Source organism: Arctopsyche grandis, chromosome 6, assembly GCF_051622035.1.
Source record: "Arctopsyche grandis isolate Sample6627 chromosome 6, ASM5162203v2, whole genome shotgun sequence".
Taxonomy (NCBI): domain Eukaryota; kingdom Metazoa; phylum Arthropoda; class Insecta; order Trichoptera; family Hydropsychidae; genus Arctopsyche; species Arctopsyche grandis.
In genome coordinates this window covers 33984000-33995759 of record NC_135360.1, presented here as the reverse complement: position 1 = coordinate 33995759, position 11760 = coordinate 33984000, and the positions used below count along the sequence as shown (strand labels likewise).

General features: G+C 37.2%; 2 protein-coding genes across 2 annotated transcripts; one reads left to right on the top strand and one right to left on the bottom strand.

Annotated features, from left to right (window-relative positions):
- Positions 1-1832: 1832 nt before the first annotated feature.
- Positions 1833-4722, top strand: LOC143912687 (NPC intracellular cholesterol transporter 1-like). Its single transcript, XM_077431984.1, has one exon. It carries the CDS (start codon positions 1833-1835, stop codon positions 4641-4643), a length of 2811 nt encoding a protein of 936 aa, XP_077288110.1. The 3' UTR covers positions 4644-4722.
- A 570-nt stretch (positions 4723-5292) lies between these two features.
- On the bottom strand, positions 5293-9759 carry Cyp304a1 (Probable cytochrome P450 304a1). Its single transcript, XM_077432180.1, has 9 exons — positions 9314-9759; positions 8903-9151; positions 8674-8837; positions 8211-8483; positions 6860-6977; positions 6597-6777; positions 6409-6526; positions 5781-5922; positions 5293-5567 (listed from the first exon to the last, which is right to left on the bottom strand). The coding sequence occupies exons 1-9, from the start codon at positions 9408-9410 to the stop codon at positions 5392-5394; spliced, it is 1518 nt and encodes a 505-aa protein (XP_077288306.1). The 5' UTR covers positions 9411-9759; the 3' UTR covers positions 5293-5391.
- Positions 9760-11760: the final 2001 nt, after the last annotated feature.

Below are 11760 nucleotides of genomic sequence, written 5' to 3'. Positions count from 1 at the left end.
AAACTGACGTCGATCCTTGAGATAATTTGTAAATAACTAACAGAGACCATATGAGAAACCATAACCAATTAGTTTATTGATAAGGATGGATTGATTTACTTTGTCGAAAGCCTTTTCGAAATCCGTGTAATCCAGTATCTGTAACATTAGCATCCAAGCAATCTGTTAAAAAACCAGAAAATGACAATGTAGGCGGGGTAGCGATGTGTTGACCGTATCCCGGCCTAACGAAACACTGTTGTGCTAGTTTTATAAAGTTTTATTGTTTGCCTATGGTTGTACAAAGGTATGGTATTTGTGGGCAAAAGTATGTCGTTCAGCGGTCTCTGGATATGGTAGAGTGTCGCTGGCTCGGCATTCAGCTATGTTCAGAAGGTCTCTGGATGCGGCAGTGTGTTGCTGGCTCGGTGTTCGGCTATGTTCGGAAGGTCTCTGGATATGGTAGAGTGTCGCTGGCTCGGCATTCAGCTATGTTCAGAAGGTCTCTGGATGCGGCAGTGTGTTGCTGGCTCGTTGTTCGGCTATGTTCGGAAGGTCTCTGGATACGGCAGTGTGTTGCTGGCTCGTCCGGCTGGTTGATCTTCCAAGTCCGCGTAGTGTAGTGGTGGCTGGTCAGGAGCTGTATGTCGACGCTTGCTGCTGTGGGTCGACTGGCGTTGTTTGGGTTGTACCTCCTTTTATAGTGTTTCTGGAATCGCCTGACCGATGGTGGTGGTTTGTTGATGCGTAAGAAAGGAATGCACTTTTGTCGAGGCGTAGAATTTTCTGGAACGATTGGCGCCGTTCCGCTCGATGTGGTTTAATGGTGGCGGCGTGTTTCGACCGTTTTGGTTCCACTCGACTGGTAGGGGCGTTCCGCTTGAGTTTAATATAATGACTGCAGGTGTACGACGTCTGGTTTTCGGGAATGTAGTTTGTTGTTGCGGAATATTCTCGAATGTTTCGATGACGATGACGACGACGAGATTCCTACAACAACAAATTTGTGGTCGTTGAACGCTGTGGACGAAATCCATGTTGCTGATCAATAATCATACTCTGGCAATGATTGAAAATATACCTATGAAGTATAATTTCAGAAAGTTGTGCAGAAGAGGATATTAAAGCAACTATATTTCATACCTACCTAGTCATATAATATTGTTGCGTAGGGATGGGTGGAGGATCCAAGTAAAAGGCCAACAGTCGTTTCACAGCATTTATTGATGATTGAGGAGATACACGCACTGTCAGTGCTCAGTCCAGAATGACCTGATATCGCCTACGTACCGCCTTATAAAGGGTCGATCTCTCGGGACGTCTAATCTGTTTACCTGTTGTATAGTCACGTATTCGGATATGTATTTCCACGACATTGGGTCTCCCCGTACCGATTCTGAGAAAAGCCTAATAACGGTCATTGTTTAGCCTAAATGCACTTAGAGTCCAGATATAATCCTGGAAGTAAGTGCAAGCACTTAGTTAATCCGATAACAGATATCCGTTGGTCTAAGTGCAAGCACTTAGTTAGTCCAATAACAGATAACCCTTGAACGGTCACATAGTCTCTGGGATTCAATTCGCTTAATCCGCGGCGTACGTAACAATATTATTATACGTAATTTGCAAAAAACATGATATTATTTTTCTATGGGTAACACTGAATTGGAAGTGCGTACATTTCAACTTGGCAACACTGTCCATCTGTTTATCAACTTCAGTTGTCATTTATCTGTTGTGGGGTGGGTTGTGCTTTGTCGGTACAAATATTTTGACAATTACAAATGTCAAAATATGTAAACGCCCACTCGATCGCCTATCACTAGTGGAGGGAGAGTCTTCGTTGTCGGACGATGCGGTGCTGCGAGCAGATGAGCTCCTGCTGGTCCAGATGGTCTCCATCAGCCGTCTCTCAACGGCTTTTCTTCGCGTTGGGCCAACACATAGGACGGAAACCCGTCTCGGTGGTGGTGTGGTGTTTGCTCGCCGCTCTGCTAGCGGGCTGTGGAACGTTATGGGGTCGCCGAGAACTGGACCCGCTCCGGCTGTGGGTGCCACCTGACTCCCGTTTCGCATCCGACACCGTCTGGCTCCAACAGCACTTTGGTGCAGCAGTCCGGCCCCAATTCCTATTAGCAACGGCCCCAAATGTACTGCAACCACACGTACTGTCCCAACTGGCCAACATTCACAAGGCCATAGTATCAACGCACACACCCTACAAGAACAGGACTCTCACCTACGAGGATGTATGCCTGCGAGTACCCGTCATATCATTTGCGGCACGCTCGCCAAGATCAGCGCTGGATTTTGACGAAGATATCTTCGACGAACAAACAGTGGACGAGATCGATCCTAGCATATATTTAGACCCTAAAATCTATTGCTCCGTTCTAGAGAGCTTCCCGCTCGATTGCCTTCAACGTAGTATTTTGGAATTGTGGAAGTTTGATGCTGAAGTTATAGCCGAGTCTTCGTTAGAGGATGTGATTGATAAGCTTAATAAGACGCTGATTGGACCCGTGTTGGGCCATCCGATGGATTATTCTAATACTTTGGGCGGAATACGGCGAGACGATCGAGGAAAGATCGTGTCGGCCGAATCTGTGCTCCTCACTTGGTTCGTTCATGTCGATATTTCAAATATGGACACGTCACTGCACGGAAACAACGCCGGTACTGAAGTTTGGGCTTCCGAGACTGCTCTCCTTTGGGAGAATATGTTTTTAGATGTGATGAAGACGAATACTTCTCTGAAGAATCCTCATTTTGATGTATATTACGAAGCAGGAAGATCTTTCGGCGATTTGAGTAACGATTCGATGTTTCAAGATGCCGGAAAATTAATCATCGGGATCGGTTTAATGTTCTTTTATATACAGTTGATTCTTTCAAAGTTTAATTGGGTCGAAGTTAAGTTTACTTTGGGGTCTGTCGGACTTTTGTGCGTCGGTTTAGCTTTGTTAGTATCGTGTGGGATTTGTTCCGTGATCGGTATTCCTTTTGGTCCCGTTCATAATTCGCTTCCGTTCTTATTGATGGGTCTCGGAATCGACGATATGTTCATCATGAAAGCGTGTTGGGAGCAATTGGACGAATATGAGAGAACGTTACCTTTGCCGGATCAGATTGGATTGATGTTGCAACACGCGGGTGCTTCTATCATTGTCACATCGTTTACTGATATCGTAGCATTTTCAGTTGGCGCTATTACGGTCCTGCCGTCTTTACAATCGTTCTGTATATATGCAGCCGTAGGAGTGTTTTTTATATTTATATTCGCCGTCACGTTCTACGTTGCAATATTTGTGTTGGATTTGCGAAGAATGGCTGCGAAACGTAATGGAGTATTATTATGCATTAAACATCCAGACTATATTCCAAGCGATCATAAAGAGAGGCCGATTTCGCAATTCATACTTTCCGAAATGTATTCGAAATTTGTGTTCAAATTACCGGTTAAGGTTTTTGTGATTTTGTTAACTGTTGTCGTGACTGGTTTCAGTATCGACGGTCTGCTCCGTCTTGAGCAAAAGTTCGATATGACTTGGTTCATCCCGGAGGATTCGTATTATAGTAAGTATATGCAGGTTAGAAAAGAATACTATCCCGATATGGGATATGAAGCTACCGTCTTTTTAGGTGCTTTGAATTATAGCCAAGAGTTACCAAAGATATATACAATGTTAGAGAAGTTAGAAAACGAGACTAGTCTAGTTCACAATTTTGACACATGGACGAGCCCGTTCCATACCTTCGTCTTAGCTAATTATAAGAAAGATATTAAAAATGTGATATTATCCGATTTGGAATGGAGTACATACATATCCAAATTTTTACACAGTAGTTCGGGGGCTAAATATAGAGGTAAGTTTAGATTTAGCACTGATTTAATATGTGGCCGTCCCGCTCCGCCGATTAAAGTTTCCAGTATTGACTTTAGATTTAAAGTATTCAACAGTTCCGATGTGTATCTACCGGCGATGCATCATTTGATAGGCATAGTTGAACATTCAAACTTTACGACGGGTGATGAATTCGCCACTTTGTGGGCTAGAGTGTTTTCAAATTGGATAACCGATGAGATAATCCAAGTAGAAGTCGAAAGGAATTTAGAATTGGCGCTCGCTTGCGTGATGATCTGCACGTTTATCATCATTGGAAATTTTCAAATGTGTTTCTGGATATTCGTTTGCGTCCTGTTGACTCTCGTCAACACCTGCGGTTGGATGCAAAAGATGGGCCTGACTATAGACATTGTGACTTGTGTCGGATTGGAGCTCGGAATCGGGTTCTGCGTAGACTATGCCGCCCACATTGGTCACAAATTCCTCACCGTTGAAGGAAGTCTCGAGGATAGGGCACTAGAAACGGTCACGTCCATCGGTGCTGCTGTTTTATATGGTGGAGGTTCGACTCTGCTGTCATTGTCGCTGTTGAGTATGTCGGAAGCGTACGTCTTTAAGACTTTCTTTAAAATATTCTTGTTAGTTATTGTGTTTGGAATTTTCAATGGTTTGGTCTTTTTGCCGGTCGTTTTAAGCTTGATCGGGCCGAAGCCACTGCAAATGCATTCGAAACGGGAGTCAGATTCCTCGAATCGAAATAAGAAGAATGAAAAATCGGAACCATCAGAAGTTATCAGTCTGAATCGCATTGAATAAATCTATTTTTTTTTTATTAGTACAACGAATGTAGGATTCGTTTTTACACTTACCAAGCTCAATATGGTAAATTGGGCACGTTATTTTGATTCTGCCGATTCTTGCGATGTGTCTCTTGACATACTCGTAGGAGACCTGATTTTTAACAATTCGTCTCAAAGTTCGTTCAAAAATTGTTTCCTTTTGTTGTTTGTGAAGTACATATGTATTGTAAGTTTAGATCCTGTCAGTTTACAAGTTTTCAACAGTCCTATTAGTTTAAAAAAAATCTTAGTGATATAAATTTTGTGTAACAATCAAACAATTTGTATAAATTTGTACGCTTTGAGCTTTATTTAATTGTAAGAATTACACCAGCTTTAATATTAATATATATACGAACTATTTTTATACATAGTAATTAAGTATTTTGTATTTATTTATATAATATATAAAAATATGGGCTAAAAGTACTCATTTTTTTTAGATGTGTTTTCTCATTGACAGTCAATTTTATCTTATAATCTCATATTATTTTTTAATAAATATTCATAATTATATAAATATTCGCCATATGACAATAAATGAATCAATCTTTTATGATTATGTGGAGATTTATACTCTAAATTGTGATTCGATAAGATAAAGTTGAATAAATATTTGAATTATTAGTATTAATCTTTTATTTTCACTGTCATCATTCATTACAACAATGTAACATTACAACAGAACTTATATTCCAAACTTACACAGAATATGTGGTTTGTAATCATTTTCGAGGAGTCAATCGGACCCAGAAGTTTTCCGGAGACGTGATGATTCCCGGTACTAATTTTGGGAGGAATTTCTTCTTTGGGGATGTTATGGTGAAGTTTTGCATGATTGCCGAAAACAATCGGAACATGATTTGCCGGGCAAAAGTTTCGCCGGCACAAACTCTTTTCCCTATAAAGTAAAAATCGGCGATGAGCTAATGGGTGTTATTAATTGCACGGATTAAAGATATCATCACGATCGATCATCTTTATCGATCGAATCAGTAGAGACATTTATTACTACAATGTAAGTACACTGATTTTACAATACAATAAATCACTAATATTTCGGATTGTAATTGGAATTGTGTTATTTAATTTTCGAGTATTTATTTTATATCACCTGAACCGAATGGAAGCGATGCATCTTTCTTTAGAAGTTGACCATGGACATCTAAAAATCGTTCAGGTCTGAACACTTCAGGATCTCCCCAAATTTCGGGATCCATATGATAACTCCACATGTTAGCGACCATCATTGTATCCTTAATTAGACAAGAATGCAATAAATCCTCGTAATTTAACCTTCAGGTCAATTGAATCAATTGAACAATTCAAAAATGTAATCAATTATACAGTTTTATCTGATTGAAATTAAACTGCACTCATTTTGTCATACTTTGATTGTGATTATAAATAAGAGGCTAGTAAATATATTTGTTTCAAAGCAATGTTCAACAAAGAAAGGTCACGGACTCTAACCCTTTGGCTGCCAAATGATATATCATTGTTTGCAGTTTAGTCCAAGAATGTTAAACGGTTCATTGATGAGGTCACAATTTCAGGGGTCAATGACATTTTTTAAGAAAATGTGATATATTTTTATCATTTTATCTAAAAAAATAGCACTACAAAATCTGTCAATCTTGAACAAGGATCTTTTAAAATGTCTGGGCAACCAAATAGCTAACCCAAGCTTTGAAATGATCCAATGATTAATTTATAAAGAAGGTATGTATGTACATATTTACCTTGGGTATTGAATAACCGTTGAAAGTAGTATCTTTTACAGCCCGATGAGGAATTCCCAACGGTACCAATGGAACTCTTCGCATCGCCTCTTTTATACACGCTTCAGTGTATGGAAGACTGAAATAATACAAATATTTAGATATCAATAATTCGTTTCTGAATTTGAGATGTGTGAAAAGAGACTCACTTGGATCTGTCGTCCAATCCAGGTAGTCGTCCCTGTCCGACAACGGAGTCTATTTCTTCGTGAATTTGATCCTGAATTTCTGGCTTTTGCATAAGTTCGCGAATTAACAAGCTTAATGTCACCGAGTTTGTTGATGACGTTGGAAATAAAAAGTCAACGCCGATCAATACTAATTGTTTTTCTGAAAATTTTAACACATCATCAATATATGTATATATACATATATTATGTGGAAGAAACTATAAATAATAATAGCTTGTAACCTGAAAATGTGGAATCATTTTGTTTTGCATTTATTTCTTTCATTGTTCTTATGTATTTATCAAAGAAATTACTATCATATTCGTCGGCCATATTTTCTTCGCATTCTTTAATCACGTCCTAAATAAAACGTATTTAAATCATTATACATGTTGACAAACGATGTTTGGTTTCAAATTCTATTATTGTTTATATATTTCAATAATGTATGCGTAAAAACGTGAGCAGAACAACATGAAATAAAAAAATTGCGCTTGTTTCATGATAACTTTATCAGTCATCCTTTGACCTTTTGAGCTCATCAACATAATCATAATTCTCAAAATACTATATTAAACATAAACATATTTAATATTAAAATGTTTTATTATACAAAGGTGAAGGTCCACTATGCAAATTTAGAGTCTTCAATTTAGACAGTAGAATTTTGAAAAATATCGGAGCCTGGGTTCAAAGGGCAAAAGTTGGAGAAAAGCAAAAAAAAATACTTTTATTGTCTTAGTAAGTTTATAGTCTACTTACTTTTCAGTTTAAGTTAGAAAATTATGAGATGGCATTGTAGGAATCTCGTCATCGTCATCGTCATCGAAACATTCGAGAATATTCCGCAACAACAAACTACATCGAGCGGAACGAAACCCAGACGACATACACCTGCAGTCATTATATTAAACTCAAGCGGAACGCCCCTACCAGTCGAGTGGAACCAAAACGGTCGAAACACGCCGCCACCATTAAAATACATCGAGCGGAACGGCGCCAATCGTTCCAGAAAATTCTACCCCTCGACAAAAGAACATTCCTCTCTTACGCATCAACAAACCACCACCATCGATCAGGTGATTCCAGAAACACTATAAAAGGAGGTACAACCCAAACAACGCCAGTCGACCCACAGCAGCAAGCGTCGACATACAGCTCCTGACCAGCCACCACTACACTACGCGGACTTGGAAGATCAACCAGCCGGACGAGCCAGCAACACACTGCCGTATCCAGAGACCTTCCGAACATAGCCGAACACCGAGCCAGCAACACACTGCCGCATCCAGAGACCTTCTGAACATAGCTGAATGCCGAGCCAGCGACACTCTACCATATCCAGAGACCGCTGAACGACATACTTTTGCCCACAAATACCATACCTTTGTACAACCATAGGCAAACAATAAAACTTTATAAAACTAGCACAACAGTGTTTCGTTAGGCCGGGATACGGTCAACATACATGTACCCCGCCTACAGCATACTAAATAGAAAACTGTAGATATGCAACAAGTAAATTTATTTATATAAAAGAAGATTTAATATTATTAAAAGCAATATGAAATAACTAAATCTGCAATTACATACTTTCACGAGGTCTACAAGGTTTTGATTGCTCTTGACTAATGGTACATAACCACTGCCGTGGGGTGCAAAGTGTCTTAACCAGGGAGTAAAAGAAAGTGCTCCGCCCAGGTCATCTCCGGATCTCTGGAACACTAATGCATTTCGCCCAGCAGCTGTTAAACGAGCTGATTTCGAAGGATCCATTGCTTCTCCTTGGAGCACACCGAGAAGCGAATTGATGAGCGGTACATAGAATATGTCTGGCAAAAGTACCAGATCATCGATGGCCACATCCTTGATAAGAAACATGTGAAAAGATTAATTTGCTTGCAAATTTATATAACATACGAATATCAATAGTAAATTTTCGATAAAATCAATTGATCTCGTAATGTATATTGATATTATTCACATTTTATATTAATCGGCTTATGACTTATCTGTATTGTTTAGTTGGAAATTATTTTTTACATAATATATGAACCTGATCTTTTGGAGGACTGCGCAAGAAATCTAGAAAAATAGATATTTCGTCTGATATCAGTTGTTCGAGTCTTGGACAACGGCGTCCAAATCCCCAATCTCTCATATATCTCAAAGAAAATCGACGTTGCTCATGCCATAAAACTCCATCGGTGAATAATATGCCTATAAATATGTTGTAATTCATGAAACTATCAAATGAAATCATTCGAATATTGTGAAAGATTTACCCAATTTTTCTCCGTTAGCTCTGAGACGACCCAGAATGACATCCACTCTTCCATCAAACTCTTGGCTATTAAATAGCTTTCTCACATCTTCGGCTCCGTGAACTACGACAGCCGGAAATTCACCCAAATATATGCCGATCAAAGAACTTTTGTACGCTTTCGATAACCAATGCAGTGCCCGAGCTGGGAATTTGTAATCCAAAAGGAGCAAAAACCAATAACTGCCCCAAACGGGTAAACGAGGTGGACCTGAGAATGTTTTTTTTAATCTCACTAAGGATTTGATGAAGCATTGAAGATATTATGCGTTAATTGGTGTGTGATTTTATGAATATTTGCGATTATTATTTTTTCAGAAATTTTGTTTATTAGCATATGTTAAAATAATAAAGTAGCAAAAAAACATCATACCTGGTGGAAAATTGGGTGGTCTATAAAAAGAAAATTTGTAGAAAGAGTAGAGAAAAAGAAACACTATTGTGCACAATAATATAGTTGAGGCAAACATCTCAAGATTTAGAGTTATTTATTGTTTTCCTTTGGCAAATAATAGTCACAACAGATGCGATACTTGTACACGTATGTAGTTGTTATGTAAAACTGAATCGTAAATCTTCGAATGTTCCAAACAAACAAACGATTGCATTGCATATTATAAATCTACAAAAAAAAAAACCGAAGCGCTGTCATGGCGCTTAAGGAAACTGGTTTAACTGGAAATTTCAATGAGGAACCACTATATTTAAGACTTTCAATAATAACAGCAAATATTGTTTTAAATTAAATCCAGGAATTTATGTATAAAAGTTATCAAAAAGCTATATTCAATTATTACGGTCACTTATCTACGCACATATAATAGTTTTATACATTAAATATTTCGATTTGTTGCAAAATAGGTCATTTTAATCACATTTTGAGAGCAACCATGTTTAATTTTGAATTTCGTAGCTAAATTTAATATACAAATATAAATTATGAATGCATAAATAAAATACACAATGCAAAAGAGACATCTTTTGAACCAACATAAACGTCTAAAAACTGTTACTGGCTTGGATATGATTTTTATTAACTGATACATTCAATAGAAAACAGATAGGATTTAGTATTATAAATTTAAAACAATAAGACATAAAAAATATAGTATGAAATTCATAGGTTTATATCTCAAAAGTTTTAGTAGAAATAGGTATAATTTTCGAGAAACTAAACGCACCCAAAAGTTTTCAGCTGAGGTGATGATTTCTGGTAACAGTTTTGGAATACATTTTTGCTTTGGATATGTTATTATTTTGATTTTTAAATGCTTTTTATTATTACGAAATTATGTTCACAATACATCTTATATCTATTTTAATAGCTACTGATCTACTGATCATTTTCTATTTTACAATTTAATTTAATTTGGTTAGTAATCATAGTATTATATTATTCTAATGTTAATCTACAGCATATTAGGAAAAAGAGCTCAAAAACCTATTTACAATCCTTATAAATGTTCATAATACATCTAATACATAATATTAATTAAAGACTGTCTAAAGTCGATGACCTAAAGCAGATTGTGTTTAGGTAATCTGTGTGTTATACCTGAAGGGTATAGACATTTTGTTGTAATCACCGAGACTCTTCACAAGTGTGTTAGTATGGTTATTAGTGATTCTGTCATAGAATCTACTGGTTAGTAATGTATGTAACAAACGGAATATTATTTATGGCATGCAGTTTTTTCAAGTTAGTATATATGGGTGTATTATAAATTATTTTTAGGGACTTATTTTGTATTACTTGGAGCTTGGAAAGGTTAGTATTCGAGGCGTTATTCCATACAGGTGAAGCCGGATATGTTATTATGAAATTATGCAAAAGTGCTGAAAACACCAGGAACATAGTTTGTCGTGCAAAAGTTTCTCCAGCGCAGTATTTTCAAAGAAACATGAGTAATGAGCTAAGCAGTCTTATTAATTGTGCATTAAGATTATCTTCATAATAGATAATCTTTATTAAAAATTGAATGATTGCAAACTTTAATGCTAATATGTGCATACATACAGGTAACAGATGGTTTTATTTGATTATTAATTTGTTTCAAGTTTTAGCTATATTTATTGAGTAATCGATGTAAATTCTTGTATTTTATTACCTGTACCAAAAGGAAGCGATTTATCTTTCTTTACAAGTTGACCATTATTGTCTAAAAATCGTTCAGGACTGGATATCTCGGGATCTCCCCAGATTTCTGGATCCATATGATAACTCCACATGTTGGCGACCATCATAGTATCATTAAGAGGGCTGTACACCCGAAACCTTAATGTTGTTGCCGTTCTTTTCTTCGATATATATATTGAGTGAATGCGACAGTTGCGCTTCGACCAGATAATACGTATTTTAAATCGACAAAATCGAGGTTTCGTATTCTCCTATTTTCTCCCCCAAAACTGGACCAATTTAAAAAAAAAATCATCATCGGTATGAGAAAGATATTTTCTGTGCAACTATGCGAGTATTTTTTTTTAAATCGACCGTTAAATAAGCACGCTGGACTCTTTTCGTTGGTATAAAAAAGAGGCGATTTTATAGATGTTTGGCGGCTCCTAGCTCCTATAAAAAATAACTAATGCAAAAATAAAACGATAGATGCATCCAAATGGTGAATATCCATAGCATATTAAAAAATAATTTCTCTAGTGCCATAATTGAGGAAGGGAGAAGTCTAATACGTTTGTATGGACAAAGCGCTGGTGTCCAGCCCTTTTAAGAGGGTATTCTAGTCTAGAAATTTGAAAAAATCGATTTTTTTTCTTTCATATTTCCAAAGCGTAGACCTTTAAGAATATGTCCTTAAGAGGATT